Source organism: Porites lutea, chromosome 5, assembly GCF_958299795.1.
Source record: "Porites lutea chromosome 5, jaPorLute2.1, whole genome shotgun sequence".
Classification (NCBI taxonomy): domain Eukaryota; kingdom Metazoa; phylum Cnidaria; class Anthozoa; order Scleractinia; family Poritidae; genus Porites; species Porites lutea.
This window is the reverse complement of record NC_133205.1, coordinates 37,388,708-37,410,512: the sequence shown is the minus strand read 5'-3', so window position 1 is coordinate 37,410,512 and position 21,805 is coordinate 37,388,708. Positions and strand designations below refer to the sequence as shown.

Below are 21,805 nucleotides of genomic sequence, written 5' to 3'. Positions count from 1 at the left end.
TCACATGACAGCTAAACCAAAAGAGGTTGACCATATTCTATGAGTATGGGGCTCTGTCCCCCGCGCACGCGTGGAGCCCCGCAAAAATGAATTTTAGCCATCAGTTACCCTGCGAGCAGAGGCCCTTCGATCTTCCTACATAAGTCCCTTCCTCTTCCCGACTTATGGGCCTCTTAAGGGCCTCTGCTCGCAGGGTAACCATCAGTATTTTAAAAGAAAAAGAGATTTGAGGAACTAACATTCATAGCCCACAGAGCAATCACTGCAATATCTCGAAATTACCTTCAAGACTGTGCACTTGGTCTTCAACTTGTCCGGTGCGAGTCTCTAAATTTCCAAACCTCTGGTCTGCATCCTCTACAAAACAGAAGCAGAAAGTCCACAATTTTCAAACACTCTGACGAGTAAATATAAGGTTTACAAACTATTATATTATGTTGCAATAATGACACAAGAATTATGAAAATGGGAGGGGAGGGGTTAAGACTTTTTAGGATTACCTTGAAAGGTCTTTAGTCTTTCCACCATCTGTTTGATCTCTTCAAGAATTATGGCAGCGTTTTGCAGCTCTTGCTTTACTCTCACCTTTTCTTGGTCAAATTCTACAGACAGGTTGTTCACATTATCTAGTAGAAAGTTTACTTCTTGCTGAACAAGTTGAAGCAATGCTGGGTCCATGGGGGAGTTCATGCACAACAGAGTCCCTGCAGCAAAGCAGTCCAGATTACACACTAATACCTGACACATTAATATATGTCATGAACAGCTTCTGGGAAAGACCATTATAAATGTCCAGGATAGTTTCTTGGAAGAGAGGTGATCTCTTCCTTAAAGAACACCCAGACCTCATGATCACCTCTTCTTCAACTTATCTGGGCAAACATGTTGAGTTCTAGGTGGCAGGGTGAGGCATGAAGCAAACTGCTGTTGGGATTAGTTTTCTCTTTTCTGTGGGAGGGGTGCATTGAGGTTAATTGAGATTTCAGCTACAAAAGGTAAAAAAATACAGTCGAACCTCCATGTGAGACAACCTCTTGTCGGCCACCTCCCATAAAGGACCGCCAATCCAAAACACCAAACTTTTCCCCATCAAAGCCTTACAGTTGGAACTTCTAGTAAACAACCACCTCCTGTAAGCGACCGCAACCACGTTTTGGGCGCGACGGTTAATGATTTTCCATTGTTTTTAACCTCTAGTAAGCAACCACTTGACGCATTTTTTGATCTCGGCTATTTTGCTGTGTGCACAGTGTTACTTAGAATATCTGAAGAACTTCAGTGGCAACATGGAACTACACATATCCTAACTAAGATATTGCATGCAATAATTATTATCTTCCACAAAGTAGATGTGCCCGGACCTCTTCTCGGAAGAGACCCCCTAGTGGTGGATATTTCTTGTAAATGACTACCTCCCATAAACAACCACTCAGTCTTTGCATTTTGGGTGGTCGCTTATAGGAGGATCGACTGTGCTAAATATTGTACCAATACAATATATTATTTGATTTTCATATTTTAACTGCATGTACAAAGAACTCTACCTTTAGTCTCCCAGTCTTTTAGTTCCGCAAGGAGTTTAGCTTCATCTGCAGCAGGTAGAGCCAGGACTCTTACTAGGTGTTCCATCTCAACAAAACTCTGCTGAAACTTAACAGGATCCCACTTACTGAAGACACAGTGTGCCCAGTCATTCCTGACACTCTTGACATCACCAGCTGCAGCTCCCACAACAGCTGAGAAGACAGCTACACCACCAAGCAGTGTGAGTACAGCTGATGCATCACAGTGGTCATCAAAAGCATTGAACTTTGCCATAAAGTTTTCTACATAGAGCTTGGCAAAGTCAATGTGTGATAACACTCTACAATCAAACAAGGAAATGTTGTATTTTCCACCAGGAAGCTTTGGGTGAAGACTGTTACCATTGATGTTCTCATACTTTAAAAACTTTCTTGCAGGCCACCTTTGAAGACGACCAGATGTACTTTGCGTGTGAATATTGTGGCTTGTCTTGAGATTGTTGTATTCCTTATCAACCTCTTGTTCCACAAAAGGACGGATCTGTGGCACAAGGATCTTGTTGAGTGCTATTCCCACCACAAGCCATCTTTTCTGGTTGTCAGATGCACCAAGATGAGTGCATCTAAATGATAAATAAGGAAAATAAATGGTAAAGCCAACAGTGTGTACAACAATATAATTGTGAAAAGGTGAAGTTCACAGTCATGTATACTGCGTAATTTTTTTTTTTGGCACATGGAGGTTATGTTGATGGTTTCAAAACTAACTATTGCTTTTTGTTGTTCTGTAGTCAGTTTAAAACTAACTTGTAAGTATCGTTTAAATTTTGATAAGTATCTCTTTAAAAACATCTTGAATTGAAGGGGGAATTACTAGCCAACTTCTCCCACTGAAGTATCTGATACTTTCCATCACCCTTTGGTGTTGAAAGCAATGTTCATGAATACTTGACTAAAACAACAGGGTTATTTGTTTATTGACACAATAATGGCTATACACCATTATTTTGCTGTTTATAAATTGGTAATATAATGTCCCCCTTTGACAATGTTCAAGATATCCACAGTAACCAAAACTCTTTTGTTCAGAAGCCTCCAGAACAATTTTAGCAATCTTCAGACACATTTAAAACATAGATCTTTGCCAATGATCGGATACTGTCGCATATCCAGACTGGTGAGCTCCGGCTAGTATACAGACTGTCTGTACCTGCCAACTTTTTCTGAGTCAAATGCATGAGAATTTTACCTTGTCATGACTGGGATTTGCGGAAAAGTCCCGGCGACTTCCAAAGATTTCCAACAACTTTCAGAAGACTTCTGAACATTGCCAAAAATGTCCACAGATGTTCTGAAGACGTTTGAATACTTCCGAAGCGACTTAAAAGACAACAATTTTAGCATGCTTTGATCTCGTTAGAATACAAAAAGTCATCATTTAACACCTTTTTGGATTGAATTGTCATTATTCATCACGTGTTACAGAACAAATTATCCGAATTTGTGAGTCCGGCAAGAGAAATTGTCCTTGATGTGTGAGATCAATGTCTTTAGTCCACAGGTGTGAGACTCAAGCATAATACGCGAGAGTTGGCAGGTATAACTGTATACTAATGTGTGACATATGTCATATTATTCTTACCCAGATGAAGACAAAGCCATTTCAAAATTTAGTTTTCCATGTTAATCAGCTCATCCTGTTTGACATACCTGAGTAATAATCAGATAAATAACATTTCAAAATAATCCAAACCTGCTTTAGGTAAGTGGAAAGAAAAGGGCCAACTTAAAATCAAAGAAACACATACAGCTACATGTTTCTGAATCTGTTGTGAAACTTTGGACACCAGCTATTGTTATATTCCTAGACTTTCACTCAACTAAACAGGGACTGTCATTGGTTGATTCTTGGTCACGTGGCCTTGACTAAAATCAAATGTATCCCGATCGTGATACATTAAACAATGTATCCCGCTCGGGATACATTGCAGCACGTGAGCAAAGCATGGTGGAAAGTGGTGTGACAGAAGGCGGGAAAAACACCGCCAGGTCCAGCCAGTTTTCTTTTTCGTGAATGAACACAACAACACAAAAACGAAGCCTCAAGCTAAAAAGCAACGATTTTTAAAGTTATCCCAGAAGTTCCCAGAAGAAAAACAGCAGCTAGTGGAGGAAAAAGATGCAGATAATATGAGGAAAGTACTTTTGTTTGTAAATCATTCATTCAGTGGTTTTGAGAATTAAATTTGTGTTGTTATAAGTACCGAGTCGACTGTTTTGGTTCGCTCCGGTTATTCTTTTGTTGCTGTTGAAGTGAAAGTGTAGAAATATAACAAAACACTTAATGTCAGGTCCCTCGGGAAACCAGTTAGTTTTGTTTTCCCTCGAGTCCTGATGTTTCCCTCGACTTCGTCTCGGGAAACATCAGGACTCTTGGGAAAACAAAACTAACTGTTTCCCTCGGGATCTGACATTAAGTGTATATTGTACCAGTGAGTAGATACAGCAATTAAGATATAAATATGAACAAACAGTTGTAATATCTGCCTAGGGAAGGGGAGGGAATATGGTAATACTTTATATGGGCTGTATGAGAAGGTATTGCTTTGAGCAGATTGGGGTTGGGAAATTAGAGAGTCCATTGAAGAACAGGTAATAGTTTATGGTAAAGTGTTGTTCCAGAAATTATATCCATACTGCCCAGAGCACATCTTTTCACCACTTTAACCAGCTGCACTGTTTTCAGTGTGACTGTGATCGCCTTCTTTACAGTATTATGTAAGGGAAACTAACACAGACTGTGCTGGGGAAAGCTCGGGATTGAAAGCAAATTGGGACCTTTATAACCTTCACTTCCGGGTCGAGTTTAAATAGTAAACGGTAAGGCGATAAACAGCAACTTCACATTTCGAAGTCTGAGAGAAAAAGTCTGAGTTGCCAACTTATAAAATTAAATTTTGCACATCATAGATCATATTCCACACAATTCTAGGTGATTTAAGGAACAGACAGCGAGCACATTCTCCTTTCATTGCACGGCGGCGTAATAAAATACATGTAACACAAGGAGTATCATACGATTACTTGTAAACGGTTCCCAAAGATTTCATAAGCCTTGAGAAATTAAAAATCAACCAATACTTACAAACTAAAAAACGTAGTTAGGGCAGCAAAATTTTCCTGAATTCAAATCGATGGAAAGAACTGGCAAGACAACTCCTTCTTCTTGCAGAAAACAGTCAGGTATGCTGGTCATGTGACAACTGCTTTCTAGTTCCAGGTAACGCACATGCAGAAGTCACACTAGGTTGCACTTACAGTTTAACCACGTTTGAGAGATTCTTCTGGCCAGAGAACGCAGAAAAAAACGCTCTAGTACGCTAGATCACTGAGAGCGACGTGCCGGATCTTAGTTTGGATGCATCAATGAAATCGAATTTCGAGGAAAATAAAAATTAAGAGAAACAGATACATTTCTTTATTGAGCAACTATTATTAATCAAAATTAGCATTTGCTAATTAATAGGCTCTTTGTATGACTTGATCACGTGATCCACTTTCGGTAAACACGAAAACAGTTCAGTTTTGAAACATTTTGCCAGCACAAGCTGAAAGAGCATATTAAAATTAGGTAACCTGAGTATTTTCAGCCATATATTTCAAGATCTTTCAAAAGCAGAGGTTGCAATGGCCGCTGAAAGTTGGAAGCATTAATGTTTGAGAAAAACAACTTTTGCCATCCAGTCACACTTGCATGGTTTTCCATACAAATCCTCGTAATTTCAAAACTTTCATGAAATATTTCCTTAAGCATTACAGGGCTCAAATCTCCTTTTAATGCATCACAGGTAATTTGAACTCTTCAATGCAAGAGGGAAAGATATAACGAGGATTTGTATGGAAAACCATGCAAGCGTGACTGGATGGCAAAAGTTATTTTTCTCATACAAATGCTTCTCACTTTCGGCGGTTGTTGTAATCGCTACTTTTGAGATATACGGCTGAAAATTCTCAGGTTACCTAATTTTAATATGCTCTTTCAGCTTGTGCTAACAAAATTTTTCAAAAGTTAACTGTTTTCGTGTTTACCGAAAGTTGATCACGTGATCAAGTCATGCAAAAAAAAAAAAGCCTATTGATTATTTCACCAAACAAAGTCAGTAACAATATTAAGATCAACCTATCGGTGCTCCAGGTAATAATGAGCTACATCCATTCTCTAGGGAGGAGCTATATTCAGCAGGATTACCCGCAGGTAATATTATTATTATTTTTTTTAAAAATATATCTATGAACAAAATAAGTTATTCTCTCTTTCTTTGTAGCAGCTCTCAGTTCCAGGGTTTATTCTAGGAATTCATATATGTGGGCCCTTTTCCTTCCCTGCTAGCAGAGGTTTCTCACGACGAGGCAAGGGAACCCTTTTCCAAGAAAGAGGGCCCAAGTTAGGAAGTTATATTAACCTTTTTTGCACCACCTGATCTGATGTTTTCTCTTTCACCTCATTTCAATGCTATTATTGCTGTCATGCTATTGACCCTGCTGTTTGACTTCACCTTACATTCTAGAGCAGATTGAGCTCCCACGACCACTATCCTAAGGACAGCACCTACAATGGTCATTCCAAATAGTCAAACAGGCTGGTCTTTACAACTGCAGCTTTTCAATCCACTTTTCATGTACTTGTACTACAGAATGAATTGGTCTTCCCAAGGCTGTCACTAAGATTTCAAGTTGCCGGGTAAATACAACAAGTAGGTGGGCAATCAAACAGCTAGGAATTTCTTTTGGTTCTATTTTTCTTCAACATTGTATTTTCCAATGAAAGTAGCCAGGGACCACATTCATAGTAGCTAGGAGAAATCCTCTGTCCCCGGCTCTTAATGACATCCTTACTCCCTTTACATTGTAAAACATATGTTAAGAATGTGATACTGTACTCCATATTCTATTTCTTACTCTCTCACACTAAATGCATGTTAACAACCTCTGATTAATGTCTATCATAATTTTTAAATAAACAAATACTAACTTGTACAAAATGCTGTTTTGTTTAACCTGTTCAGAAAGTCTCTGATTACAGTGTACCACATAGCCCAATTCATCTTTAAGACCCTAAAATCTATTGGTTTTTGTGTACAACTGTAAGTACCTATGACCATGACCTAAAGTAAAGATAAAGAGTGCTATTTTAACTCTGCAGCACAAAGGTCATCATATGGCTAACAAACCTGAGGCTGATGGTACGCTAAGCCCCTCTCTCTGTCAGCGCTCTGTTTTATGCCTATTTAAAGGTACTTAAAGCTAGATGTGTACAGAAAATAAGTGGGAATCAAACTCAGGACTTCTAGCACAGAAACCCACACACTAACCAGCCATGCCAATCCTTGCTCCCAACTTGCAAGCTTGCCTGTTCAGCCTGCAAAGCACTTTGTGTTACCCAATCCCTCTAAGATTTAACATGCAGAGGTTAAAAAGGGACAACAGCAGTCTAAGATTAAGAGATTGTTGCTTAAGGTGGGTTCTTTAATTAAGTATAATTCATGATATGCATCATTATCTTTTAAATGGGATCTGCCAAAGATATCGAAATAGATGACTTAAACCAAAAATAACTGTCTAAAAGTGAATAGGCTCTTTGCATGACTTGAACACGTGATCAAATTTTGGTAAACACAAAAACAGTTCACTTTTAGAAAGATTTTGTTGGCACAAGCTGAAAGAGCATATTAAAATTAGGTAACCTGAGCATTTTCAGCCTTACATCTCAAAAGTAGCGATTGCAATAGCCGCCGAAAGTTTGAAACATTTGTATGAGAAAAACAACTTTTGCCATCCAGTCACACTTGCCTGGTTTTCATAAAAATCCTTGTAATTTCAAAGTTTTCAAAACTGTCATGAAATATTTCCTTAAGCATTACACGGCTCAAATCTCCTTTTAATTCATAACAGGCAATTAGAGCCCTTAAATGTGTAAGGGAAAGATTAAATGAGAGTTTAAAATTTTAGAATTAACAAGGATTTGTTTGGAAAACCATGCAAGCATGACTGGGTGACAAAAGTTGTTTTTCTCATACAAATGCTTTCAACTTTCAGCGCCGTTACGACCACTACTTTTGAGATACACAAATGAAATTTCTCAGGTTGTTTCATTTTAATATGCTCTTTCAGCTTGTTCTAACAAAATTTTTCAAAACTGAACTATTTTCTTGTTTACCGAAAGTTGATCACGTGATCAAGTCATGCAAAGAGCCTATTACACAATATTATTTCTTCTATCATCCAGGCTCCCAACTTGAGTCATGCCAGACTTTAACTTTGCCATCAGAAGATGCAGATAAAAGAGCAATCTCAGTTGGGTGATAAGATATAGAGTACACAACAGACTGATGTGCCTTCTCCAGTGTGTGTACTATCTTTCCCTCTACCAGATCCCAGAAGCAAATCCTGCCATCCTCAGAGCCACTCACCACCTGCACATCACTGCTGCTCAAACAACTGTCCACTTTGTAGTCTCTGTTTTTATGACCTGTGAATCTGAAACAAAATAAATTTAAGTCACCTCTCCTATCCTAAAATGTACTAGCACTGATCGAAAAATACCCACGACAAAGGTTACATGACTGTACCTGTAACAACATTGGTTAGTCAGGGTTTGAGCTAGGATTTGATCACTGGGGGACAATGTGTCCCCTTGTCTAAAATTTTGGGGAACATTTTTATTTTTAGGGGGACAGACAAATTAATTGTTATTCAACATTTTTTTTACGCTGTGGCTATATGTGTGGCTATACAGGCAAGCCAACAAACACCTTTTTTTTTTACCTGATCTTTGTAATACAAGAAAAGTGATACAAACAAGAAAAGTTAAGTTTTTGGTGTCGAGACTTTTTTTCTGGTCACATTTAAACAGAGGATCAATGACTATGCTTTATACTTCAAAACATTTCACAGCAGAATCTCGTCCCGGCATCCCCTTGTAAACTTCAATTCCTTTCTTAATTACTGGTAGACGTACGCCTCCTTTTCATAGCACAACTATGTGTGATCTCGCAACCAAGTTTTCTGGAAAGTTCGTGATTTTTTCGGTTTCCTTCGATCCTCATCCATTTCTTCCTGATTAATACACTGTTCTTCTTCTGTATCATTTTTCTCTGATTCACTCTGGCTTTGATTTGGAGCGAAAAAGTGTTCTAATGTTCGAACATGTTTTCGATTTGACATGTTAAAGACTGCCAGGTGCGTTCACCACGCTTGGTTAGAGCATGAGACGTATGTGTTCAGTAGAGCGTGACTGAAAGGTGACTTTAGAATGAACTTTAAACATGCGATGAAATATATTTTCCACTTTTTGTTTTAGCTTGCAATGTCTGTACTGAACTAAATCTCTTCGATCATGTGTGCTACCTTTCGAGTTTTTTCCCTAAATTTTGAAGGGGACAAATTGTTCCCTTGGCCGTTTTAGTGCCAGCGATTATGCTAAAAGGGCAAAAAAATCTCCTACCTTCAGAAACTTGAACGTTAATGAAGAGTCACTGCAAATTGGTCCCCAAATTGACGGTGATTTCGTCTGTTATTGATAATTCTATTCATATCTCTTATTGTACGTAAATTATTTGGCCTTTTACTGACCACATTCATATTTTTAATAATACATTGACACTGGTGTGTTTTTTTATCGTTTTTAGTGTATTTTTTAATTTTCAATTTTCATTATCCTTTTAACATTTTTTACACAGCCCCACAAGCTATGTTAGCTTTAAAACCCACCATGTTTAAATAAAAGATGTTCTTGTTGTTTTTGTTACCTCTGCAGCTGTAAGCTTTCCTTGTTTATTACATATATATCAATCCTTACTTACTTACATGTAATTATCATTATTCGAATATATATTTTTTGGCTTTTATATGAAAGTGAAGATATGAAATTGAATATACAGCATAATTGAACAGCAGGAGAACACATGAAGATTATAATAGTTATGTAGTTATGTATGCAACAAAAAAAGGTGCTAGGGGCTTTGGTAAAATGGTAAATACTTTATTCGTAGGCTAGGGCAATGAACAAAGCTACAGTAGCTAGTTTAAAGGCATGCCACTTAGTAAAAATTGAAACAGAATTAACTAATATGACACAGGCGACCATGCCTGGGAAAAAAATCAGGGGACTTAGACAAAGGACTGTGATAGAATGCCAGTCTGCTGCACCTTCCACTGGGCCCACTGTCTCCTTCCATAAACTTTTTTTTTTTTAAATTTAATTAATGCATCCTTTTTGCTGCGATGGGAATCAAAAACCACTCTTACATGTAAATGGTAAATGTACATCTATGTACAGTAGTATATTTTGTGAACATAAAACTTGGTTACTTACTCATTTAGTAACTCTCCTGTGTCTTTGTCCATCAGACGGATGGTATCATCAAGAGTGGATGCTAACACACACTGGCCATCCCTGGTAAAACTCACACTAGTTACTGGGTGGCCAATACAGTCTACATGCAACTGACCCATGCGGATATCATAGTTGAGAACTTTACCATCGATGGATCTTAAGACCAAATTAAAAACAGTGATAGACAATGAGAAAAAAATAACTACAAAATTCAAACAAGTTTTGGCCTTTGATTCTCTTCAAATCCCAAGTCACAAAAATACATGTAATATTTATATTATCTATGAAATTTATACCACACTAATTTAGCCTGTTTTAGAAGAATTTCTTGCAGCCACTAAAAGAGCTGCCATATGACTCATTAACAAAGTAAATTACATTTAAAGAGCATTTTCACATAATGTCACAGCGGCCATATTGGTGTTCCAAAACAATGAAACTATGACTATGTTGGTGTTCCAAACAAATCCTTAGGGAGTTATACTCTTTTCTGATGAAAATGCTTTCTTTTGTTCCAATAGATTTGCATAGATGCTGGCCACGTGAGTGAAAATGCTTTACATGTATAGCAGTGGAATGAGCTTAACACCACTAACAGATATTGCTGTTAGTCTAAAAAACCACTACATATAAGAAGAGCAGAAATACTTCTGACACATGTAATTGCATCATGATGAACCAATCAGGTAAATACACAGCGTACTGGTACAGTTGTATGACAGAACCATATAACTGCAATATTAGTTATACTACTGGTAATTAATTGCACATTATTGTTTCCTAGAAATGAGGTCTTTTGTAACACTAATTAGTATTATTTTTACTTAAGCAAGGACAGGCAAGAAGCTTTTTTAATGTTAACTTACTTTCTTACCCTGACAAAATTTCATGTTGTGATACCATCAGTGAGGAAACACTATCTTTGGCATCATCAATAATCTGTATGGGTTCAGCACTGCGAGATCTACAGTCCCAACAGCGTATTGTGGCATCATATGAACCTGAGATAATTACTGTGCTATCTGGCTGATTGAACTTAACGCAGTTGACTCGCTGCAATGCAACAAATAACAGTTTAGAAGATAACAACAGATGTGCATCTCTCACAAACTTATCCTAAAGGCACTAAATTATTAAGTTTTATCTGAAGAGTGGGCACAGCATCACAAAAAATAATGCTTAAAATAGTAATTATTATGATTGTTTGAATTGCATCTTCAACTGTGATGAACTTATTATTACTTCTTCATTCTGCAGTTCAAATACATAAAATTGACATATTTATCTCTTCATCTTTCCTGGGTATATTACGAACAAATTTTATTACCTGCAGCTCTCAGCTGGCTTGCTAACAATATTATTAGTTAATATCGTTAATATTGTTAAGAGAGCTGTACCAGTATCACAGAGGCCAGGATTAAAATCCAGGGGAGCCTGATTTTTTTAGGCTTTCTTTCAGCAACTACATGAGCTTAAGTCACGCCTTCAACTGTGATGATCATTTGTTAATTTATCACGAAGATACTGTTGTAAATATTGTTACTATTCCCTGGAGGACTGTGAGGGGGGTCGGGCGTGCACAAAAGGAAACCGGTTGTTTCTATACAAAGTCGTTTCGATACAAACTCAAGCAGAAAAATAATTGCGCAAAAATTTCCTTCAATTCAAGTACAGTTTGCGCGTGAACAAGAAAAATGTTTTGGGTGAATATTCGTCGTTCTTAGCCAAGTAGGTGGAACTATTTACACCCCGTGCGAACTCGAACTCGAATGCTGAGAAATTTGTGCGTTTTCATATCTAGTATCCCTCGATAGAACTTTAATAGGGGGCGAACTCGAACCGGGCGAACTCGAAAGGGGGTGAAGCCGGCTGATTCCACTTGTATCGAAACGACTTGTACCGCATAAGAACTTACAGCAGTATGACCTCTAAAGCGTCTTAGAATCTGTCCTGTAGCCACGTCCCATTGTACTACAGTCTTGTCTGCTCCACAGCTAGCCAGTCGACTGTTATCACTGGATCCTACAGCATCAAGTACTTCATAACCATGTCCACTGTACGTCTTTAACAACACAGCTTTGTGAGGGTTCCACAGCTTCAACAGTTTGTCGCTTCCGCAAGTTAAACAGTAGTTACCATCGTGGTTAAATCTAACGGCTCGTACAGCTCCTTGGTGTCCTTTCAATTGACAGGTTTCCTTGCATGGAAGGGGTAGGTCCATTTCCTTAGGACTTACCGGTCATATTTGTTCAGACGTTTAATGAACGAAACTATCACGAAACCACCGTCTCTTCGTCCGCCATGTTGCGGCTACTCCTTGGTAACCATCCTTTTTGCTTTCAAGCGAAGCCGAGTGGGGATTGGACTGGATACGCTATTTTGTGTAGTCTGCACAAAGTGTCCCCAACGAACACCAACGACAATGCTAAGAAAGAACGGAAAGAAGGACTAAAGTAAATCTTGTGAAAACCACCATTACCAGCGTGGAAGAAACCTCTCATAACTGTTGAACCAATGCTATATTGAAATTAATCAGAATAAAATGTCCTCAGGATATGGGCTCCTGGTATTCCTTGTTAGATATTTCCTTGCTGTTAGTGTTTCGCCTGGTGTTTGTTCCTTGATTATCGATGCCGCGGGTTGATCACCTGTATCACTCTCTGAAGATAAAAGGCACTCGTGGAATGAATTCGGCAGATAATGAGCAAAACCCTCTATCGCTCTGCGTCCACGCTGACCCCGCAAGCGGTGCAGTCTTCGCTTCGAACAGTCTTCCGATAAAGATTCGCGCAGGTTTAATAGGGATTTTTTTTTTCATGTGGACCACTGAATGCAACGTGTGCAGTTTATTCTTTTCGAATTGCCCCCGGCACCCCTTTCCTTGGAATTGAAAACAATGTTGTGAATTTTCCCTTCCCAAGGGGTAGAGAATCCAGCTTAAGTCACTTAAACCCTTGTATTCCCCGGCATATTGGATCCATATTTCCCTGGTTAGCCCGAAGTCCTACCTCTGGGGCAGGCCGATGATAAATTTTGCATCAACCTTTTTATTTTCCTGCGATGTCATGAGTTAAGATTTACAGGACACTTCCTAAGAGAGCTAAGTGTTAAATTAACACGGGTAGACCATGAAAAAGCGCGAAAAAGGACACTTGAGAGAACACTGAGTCATTTCAAGACCCGACAACAGGTGACTTTTGAAACCGGAGATGAAAGTCCTCCAGGAACCACTTGAGCAAACTAAGCATCAGATTTTCCTGTTTTAAAATTTTAATGCGCCATTGAAAATAACAGGAACATATTTCAAATGTGTTCCATTTCAAATGTGCTTATGTCTTATTGAGCGATTTGATGTGGATGTTTTGGCGATATTGACAGTTATGTTCCTTTTGCACTCAGTTCGTTCGCTCAATATTTTTTTCTAAAAACAGAAAAACTACATTGATGCAGTTGGGTTTCTCAAGTATGAAATGTCACTGTGGAATATGAAGCTTAATTGGTAGGTGTCAAAATACCATTCATAGTCCATTAAATGTGTATTCTTAGTTATTTGTTATTGAAAGAATAAAGTTTAGACAATCGAAGCGTCGCTCCAAAGAAAAAGAAAAAGAAAACAAACAATTCGCGTCTTTAGCTTAGACCAAGCCTCAGCTAGGAACTGGAACTTTGTCTCAAGCTTCGAAATGAATTTAAAAACATTGGTTATGCAATTGATGCGCGGCTTGAATTTGATAAATCATTCAATCGTAAGACAAGATGACCTCAGTCACAGTTTTGAATTGCGAATTTTTGACAGAAGTGTTGCGAAAACAATAAGTATACCACACTGGTGCCGTGTTGTTACAGGAAAAAGAACGCCTCTAGCTGTCGCTCTATAGACAAGGTAAAGTTTTCTTTTTTAAACTGTTTTATGTCAGTTTCAGGGAGATGGACAATGAAATTTACTAGGCATACGCCCTTAGACTAAGATGGAGAGTGGCTTCTCAGACAAAGTAAACAATTCGGAGATTTTGTTCTGAAATATAAGCAACAATGCACAAGACGATTCTTGTGCGAGGAAATCGATGGTATACTGTCGATAAATTTTAGCGCCGGTCTGACTTTCCGGAATCAATTTACTTCATAGCATTCAAGCAACGAAAAGTTTAAGAAACATCATATTATGTTCTACTTTTTCAACACTTGTCTGCGATCATGCCAATTCCCTATTATTTCAGTATGTCGTTTACGGGAAGAAGCCTCAGTTAAATATTTTCCCTCTCAATTTCAAAAAATGAACGCCTGATAGCAGGTTACTCTGGCATGGGTTCTCGTAAGCGCGCTCAGAGCTTAAGGGGATTTACTTTATGGCATTGAATTACATACACTAAAATTGAGTTCTTAGTTAACGGTTTTAATCTTACAAGTTTCTTTAAAATTGAGTGCCTCAGTTACAAATGGCATTGCTCTGCCCAGAGTATACGAATCTTCCATTGCGTTGGATTGACAACAACCAACTCTTTTGATATAACCAGTTCAATGACGGGAGAATTCTTCAACAGGTTATAAAAGGTATCGGGTCTACCCGTTTGGAAGCATTCTAAAGCTGGATTCTTATTCCGGATCAAGAAAATATTTTCAATATAGCTGTATATGACATAAGACGATCAAATTATTTCTTTTCTTTAAAACCTTTTTGCATCGGGGACGAGGGCAGCAGGGAGTTTGTTCGAATCAATGAGTAAGGTTGACCAAGAGAGGGGGTATAGAATGGTACCTCGAAAAACGTGGGTTTCGGAAAATTTTGGCACGATCTCGAAATCTCGGAAGTGTTTTTGCTAGGTCTCGCAGTCTCGTTTCCGGCTGGGTCTTTTAATTCGTCTCGGAGTTTCGATTTTTTTTTGCCGACAGGTCTCTGATCAAGTCTCGGATTTGTCTTTTTATCTTCAGCGTTTTGTCGTTAGAGGTCGATTTTTTTTCAGAGTTCATGGGTGCATCCACAACCGAGTAAACTTTATTGAACAAGACAGTAAAACAAGATAAAGCAGTACATTGGTGGGCTTTTGCAAGCTTCTATCGGCATTGGTGCTTTTAATTCACTTATTTTATGAAGCTTTATTTGTAACATTATCTCGAATTCGGAATTTTCGGCGATTAGAGTCTCGGGCTCGACTTTTGAAACCAGGGTCTCGCAATCTTGCAAAGTTTCGAATCTACCATTCTACAGCTCTAAGAAGTCAAAATTGGACCAGACTACATCACGGCTATGGCGCATTCAAAGGTTAGAGCCGGTTGTAAGAAGAAGTGGTTATCAGCATTAGTTAGAGCGAACAAATTTATTGTAAATTTAATAATAATGATAAAAACACACAGACTCAGAACAAAGATTTTGGGGAGAGAAATATTTGGACATTACTTGACTGTTTCTCAGTCATATTTGTTCTGAATCCGTATCAGTTCTATCTATATCTATCAGTTATGTTTCCCGCCGAGTAGATTATGCATGTAACTTCTTCCATTTAGGAATACAAATTCCTAAGTGATAGAAAGTATCTACAAACGAACAGGAAACAGGTTAGTTTCCGATAATCTTAGCACGAGTAACAGGGCACAGAAAGTACTAGGGAGGAGAGGGAGAGTAGATAATCGTGGGCGTGAGAACTGACCTGCCACACGGGCGGCTCTGTACCGGTTCTCGGGTGTTGACAATTTGACAGAACGCCAGTTTGCATACTTTTAGACACGAACAGCTCGATTTGTAAGGAATGAAACACGAAACTTAGTATCCCGAATGAGCATAAACGCTGCCAAATATATGTAGTTATGTCTTTCCCCATGCATCCCAAAAAGCGATCACTTGTGCTGAATTGCTTGGTTTACTCGGAAAAAATAAAGAAAACTAGGGCTGGAGGAAAATGGATATGAACACAGGCTTATTCTCTATTTACGAACCTCCGACAATTAACTCCTCTTGTCCACCCTCTTCCCTCTCCCCCCCCCCCCCCCCCAAAAAAAAAAAGTGGGTAAGCGTTTTTTGAAAACAATGGCTTTTGCAAAAGTTGGGGGCAAACAGAGTGTATTATCGGGAATACGAAAATAGTCAATAGCCACTTAAAAAAAAAAAACTTTCCATTTTCAGGGTTAAATGCATGATCTGGCCCTATAAGGGTGACGGAATGGAGAAAGAGAAATTACTAAAATATAGGACATCGATCGATATACGAAGGAAAGTTTAGGCCACGAGGAGGAGTCGGGGAAATAGCACGTCTTACCCTACTGCTAAATAGGGACGATCACTAATGAGTAAAACATTATCGCACTGATCATATAACTGATGTTAACGCGTACAGGGGATAGGACCTAAATTTATTACTTCCTCGCCAAAACTCTGGTATTCTGACCAATAACAAAAGGAAGGAAAAGGCAATAAAATCCTGCTTGCAAAGAAATATTTTGATTGTACTCGGAGTGATGCATTCATGGTCAGTTGGTGACGAAAGGTGATGTTATGCACGCCACCTTACGAAGTGTCGTTCTCAATGCTAAAATAACCCACATGTATGTTGACGATAGCTCTTAATTTCACCTCCAAATCTCGCTTGCGGACAAGATTCCTCGTATTTCTTACAGTTTGTGTTTAAGTATTCTTCTCAATTTAGCAAAAGTTTATAAGTTTACAATTCCAAAGGGAGGTTTGATTGTGGAATTTGTGGCTTGACGTAAACATGGATCAGGGCTATTAGCTTGATTAAATGGCAACAGGTTGATATTGTTTTTCTTTATTCGAATGAATCAGACAATTTTTAACATGAATGAATGTGATTTTTTGAGTGAGTAGTCATGTCTACAGCTATAAATAAGGCCCCAAAGGCCTGGTAACTAGTGTAATGTTGTTCCAAAATGAAATGCAAAATTAATTCAGTCATGACTTGATCTATGAACCCACAGAGAGCGCTGTGGATGATATTTGTAAAGCTGATGCAATTTTTTTCTCTTTATCTCTCTTTTTCAAAGGCGTCACTAATATATATCAAGATGAAGAACTTCCTTTTGCTGTCGGCCATATTATTGGGTAATGTAAGACTCCAATGAGATTCTTTAGCTCTTAACGCTGAGCAGTTCACTGGCTTAAAGTAATATTCATGTTGTCCAATAAGCTCCATATTTGAAAAATGTTATTTGAGCTGTTGCAGTTTAATTTTAAATGAGTGTTCATATATTTTTCAAGCTCTCCGTAGAAAGACTCTTTTGGAACCGGAATATCGGACAAATATACGCCTTACGTTTACAACAATGAATAATGGTGATAATTATCATCATCAGTAATGATTATAAGGTTCCAATAATATCAATAAAAAAAACTATAAATGTGAATGTTATTCTTTTAAGTCATAACAGCGCTAGTCTCAGCAAAAAGTATTAAGAAACACACAAGCAGTAAAACGAGATTGCACCGTCTCCATGATGAGGGACATCGCCGACAAGGAGCAGTAGCCCCGGCACCCACGGCCGCAGCAGCAGCACCTGCACCTGCTGCTACTACAGTACCACCAGCACCTGGGGCCCCCACAGTACCACCAGCACCAGGTGCTGCCGCAGCACCACCAGCACCCGGAGCTACCACAGTACCACCAGCACCGGGTGCTACCACAGTACCACCAGCACCAGGTGCTACCGCAGTACCAGCACCTGGTGCAGCCAAAGTACCACCAGCACCAGTTCCTGGCGCTACCACTGTACCACCAGGACCAGGTGTTACCGCAGTACCACCAGCACCCGGTGCAACCACAGTACCACCAGCACCAGGTGCTACCGCAGTACCACCAGCACCCGGAGCTACCACTGTACCACCAGCACCAGGTGCTACTGCAGTACCACCAGCACCCGGAGCTACCACTGTACCACCAGCACCAGGTGCTACTGCAGTACCACCAGCACCCGGTGCAACCACAGTACCACCAGCACCAGGTGCTACTGCAGTACCACCAGCACCCGGTGCAGCCAAAGTACTGCCAGTACCAGTTCCTGGACCTACCACTGCACCACCAGCACCAGGTGCTACCGCAGTACCACCAGCACCCGGTGCAATCACAGTACCGCCAGCACCAGGTGCAACCAAAGTACCACCAGCGCCAGTTCCTGGCGCTACCACTGTACCACCAGCACCCGGTGCAACCACAGTGCCACCAGCACCAGTTCCTGGCGCTAGCACTGTACCACCAGCACCAGCTCCTGGCGCTACCACTGTACCACCAGCACCCGGCGCTACCACAGTGCCGCCAGCTGCCGGCGTTAGCAAAGCCGCACCAGTTCCTGGCGCTAGCACTATACCACCAGCACCTGGCGCAACCACAGCACCACCAGCACCAGGTGCTTCCACAGCAGCACCAGCACCTGGGGCTACTGCAGTTCCACCAGCACCTGGCGCTACCACAGTACCACCAGTACCCGGTGCTTCCACAGCAGCACCAGCACCTGGGGCTACTGCAGTACCACCCGTACCCGGTGCTGCCACAGTAGCACCAGCTCCAGGGGCAACTCCTACGGCCAAAGTGCCCTCGGGTGAGTAATTATTGTAGGTTCTATTATTGTTTTGTATTTCGGTAATGTAAGTTAGGGCGTCAAATTTAAGAGGAAAAGAAAAGTTTCACGAAAGATAACAAAGTAAATTGTACATAACGACTAAAGTGTCTTAGCCTCCGAGCAAATTCTCCGAGGACCATCCCCGGAGCACTCAAGAGAGCTTGCTTACAGGCTTGAAGTATCTCAGGCTGTGTTCACACGATACTGGCCGGGATCGATAGCTTTCGTGCAAAGAGGAAAAGCTGTCCTGTATGGCATGAACGCCTATCCGACATGTGACTCTCCTCTTTAGATATCGACTTCGCTTCGTTACAGAAATCGAGCCGAAATCACTGTTCTAATGTGTGTGACATGTGTGAACAGAATCCCTATTCTATGTGGCTTAATTTTCGCACCGGCGCAAATGTTATCCGGTATAGTGTTATCAAAGCCTTAGGCCTCAACCAAACGTCAAACTTTTCATGAGACGAGCCAAAATTTTTTATTTAACTTCAAGAAACGTTCGACGTCTGGCCAACTTAAGTTCGTCTAAAGAAGCTTGGATCGTCCCACACGTTCCATCCGTCTGCTTCAGAAGAATTATAGAACGTCTGAAGATGATCTCAGAGACAAACGTCGATCGATCCTCACACGCGACCAACTAAACTAATAAATTAAAATTTGGATGATAATTTATATTTAGCGTCTTTGGACCGCTAAAATTCCTTTTGGTCTGATTCAGTTGATTGGTTCGACGCGTCTCCTGTTTGACGTCTCACCCAACAGACGATCTTAACTAAATTTAGGTCGACCCAAATTAGAGTTTTGGTTTGTCACATGAAGAGTTCGACGTTTGGTCAAGGCCTTAGACTTTTGAATTGGTTTCTTTCGTAATTTGAGTTTATTGCTACTTTGGTTATCTATTGAAAGAGCGCAAGTTGTTTTTTCCTATGATGTTCTTAATAGCTTTGAAAAAATGTATACTTTAAGTGGTCAAATATTGACCATTGAAGCTTTTAACATCACTTAGTTGTTCTGAGAACACTTTTGTGAACATTTCCTGTGCTTTTTTCCCACCACAGTTCCTGTTGCCGGTTATAAGAGCCCGACGAAAAATGCATTATTCAAACCTAACGATGAAGAAACAAAAGCTAAATCCACGGAAAAGGATGAAGATGTGTCAGGAGAACAGGAGATTAGTGATGCCTCAGCCGAGAGTGGGCAGGAGAACGATGCATCTGCCGAGGAGGAAGACAGAGAGAAAGATAATTTTGCTGAAGTCGAGGAAGAGACTGACAGCTCTGCTGATGATAAGTTAGGGCGGTGGAAAACTATAAGAAACTTAATCCGAAAACACGAAACACCGACGGCAACAATCTTAAAAGGAAAGTCATCAGAAATCTGAAGAATGGGAAGCGTTGTTCATGAATTCAAAAGAACTTTGGATACTAACACAAATATAACTTTTTGTCTTTTGCATGTTGCATAACCTAAACATGTTAACTTACCTTTGACAATAAACAAAGTTTTAACAGAATTTAAGCTTTGTTTTGAATGGTTTTACTTGTGTGGTTTCTTACAATAACTTGAATGAGCTAAAAGAAAAGGCCCTGAATCTTTCATAAAGAGTTCGACTTAACTCGGCATCGTGTTTAAAATTTAGTTGTTATGAATTTTGAACGTTTTATAAGTAAACCGTATTGTGCAATGACCATTACTTTCAACGGCATCGTAACTTTGTTCTCCTTTGTATAAATAGTACACCATAATCCAAAATGCCATTTTCGAGTTATTCCAAGCCTCCTTTTAACTTTAATTAGACAGGGATAAGTGTGGAAGCCTTTGATTCTCACTTAAATATGTTCACTTGATAGGTTTTGCATTTAGCCTTAGTGTGTCAATCGGGTGTGCGAGTAAAAGTTTGTCATGCAATTTAACTTAAAAATCCAATGGACGAATCAGCAAATACAAAGAAATTACAGGCGGCTGTGTTAAGAGCGGGAGAATGGGCCAGCAAGTTTCCACTGCCAATTTATTGCTCAAGAAACTGACACGAAAGTTGCCAATCACAAGACGATTCAATGGAAAATAAAAGAAATTGAGACATATTTTTTCCCTCTTAAAAGTGCTCTGCACTTTGCGGCCACATGAACTTCTGCTACTGAGAACCGCTAAAAAAGAATTACCAATAGCGACCGTAAATCATTATTCCTCGCGAAGCGACGCCGGAGGCCTTGCGAAGCAGAGGTTTATAAATTTGTCGCACTCGAAAGCGTAGATCGCGCGTAGATAATACCACATTGCACACTAGGGTGGCCCATATTGGTGCACTCATAGTCAGTACTATTTGCCCATGGGTGTGGGCTGGTGAAAAAGGCGACAACTAAACATTAGTACGCGTCCACTTTTACGAGACTACAGTATTTTTTCCTTATAGCTTGTAAGGGTTTAACCTTAATGTTGAGTCCGTGGACGTTAAAAGAACAAGCAAGCAAGGACTAAAGTTAGATACATTATGCTCAAAAATGTGAGTATAATGCTTTTGAGCGTCACGCTCAAAACAACAGCATTATGCCTAAAAATTATGCTAGAAAAGTAGCACTATGCTAGGCTGATCTTGGTTATATTTGATGCCCTTGTCCATTCCTGCAGTCAAAAACAATTACCTCTATAATTGAGAAAAACGGCATTTTATTGCATCATTTTCTGACAGCTATGATGGATAGAAAACTGGCAAGCCTTGGCAGTCTTCAAAATAATGTAACACGCAACCAGGGCTTGAAGGTAGCAACCAAGCCATTGAATATGTTAAGTCCTTACTAAACGCACTTGAACGGGAATATTTCTCATTACGGTTATGGAAATACTAATTTTATTATTATTATTATTTATTATTGTTATTATTATTATTATTATTATTATTATTATTATTATTATTATTATTATTATTATTATTATTATTATTAATATCATAATATAAGATATACTAGTGTAATTGCGATTGATTTTCTCTCTCAACACCCGAGTCCAAACCATTGATGGAGAGGACCCACCTGAGAAGGTAGGCTGTAGAAAGGAGAGTTATTTTCTGGAGTTCATGTATGTTGATGTTGCCAGGGATTTTGTTGGAGCAGTTTTCCATGTCCTTCTTGATGGTGCCAAGGGCTCTTATAACCACCGGGACTGTTGTTGTTTTGAGCTCAACCTCAATTTCCAAGTCTTTGTATTTGGTAAACTTTTGCGTGGGTTTGACTGAGGTGTTGGTGTCGAGGGATACAGTCATGTCAATGAGAAGGCAGGTTTTATCCTTCTTGTTCTTTAGCACAATGTCCGGCCTATTAACTGC

The 21,805-nt window shown here is 39.6% G+C and overlaps 2 protein-coding genes and 1 pseudogene across 2 annotated transcripts; 1 reads left to right on the top strand and 2 right to left on the bottom strand.

Annotated features, from left to right (window-relative positions):
- Positions 1-3,353, bottom strand: part of LOC140937155 (uncharacterized) — a 15,099-nt pseudogene extending 11,746 nt beyond the window's left edge.
- Positions 3,354-7,769: 4,416 nt separating this feature from the next.
- Positions 7,770-12,221, bottom strand: LOC140937161 (WD repeat domain-containing protein 83-like). Its single transcript, XM_073386692.1, has 4 exons — positions 11,834-12,221; positions 10,793-10,971; positions 9,898-10,074; positions 7,770-8,060 (listed from the first exon to the last, which is right to left on the bottom strand). Exons 1-4 carry the CDS (start codon positions 12,137-12,139, stop codon positions 7,802-7,804), a joined length of 921 nt encoding a protein of 306 aa, XP_073242793.1. The 5' UTR covers positions 12,140-12,221; the 3' UTR covers positions 7,770-7,801.
- A 4,670-nt stretch (positions 12,222-16,891) lies between these two features.
- Positions 16,892-19,996, top strand: LOC140937158 (uncharacterized). The gene is made up of 3 exons (XM_073386690.1): positions 16,892-16,969; positions 17,287-18,459; positions 19,542-19,996. Exons 1-3 carry the CDS (start codon positions 16,933-16,935, stop codon positions 19,862-19,864), a joined length of 1,533 nt encoding a protein of 510 aa, XP_073242791.1. The 5' UTR covers positions 16,892-16,932; the 3' UTR covers positions 19,865-19,996.
- The last annotated feature ends 1,809 nt before the right edge of the window (positions 19,997-21,805 follow it).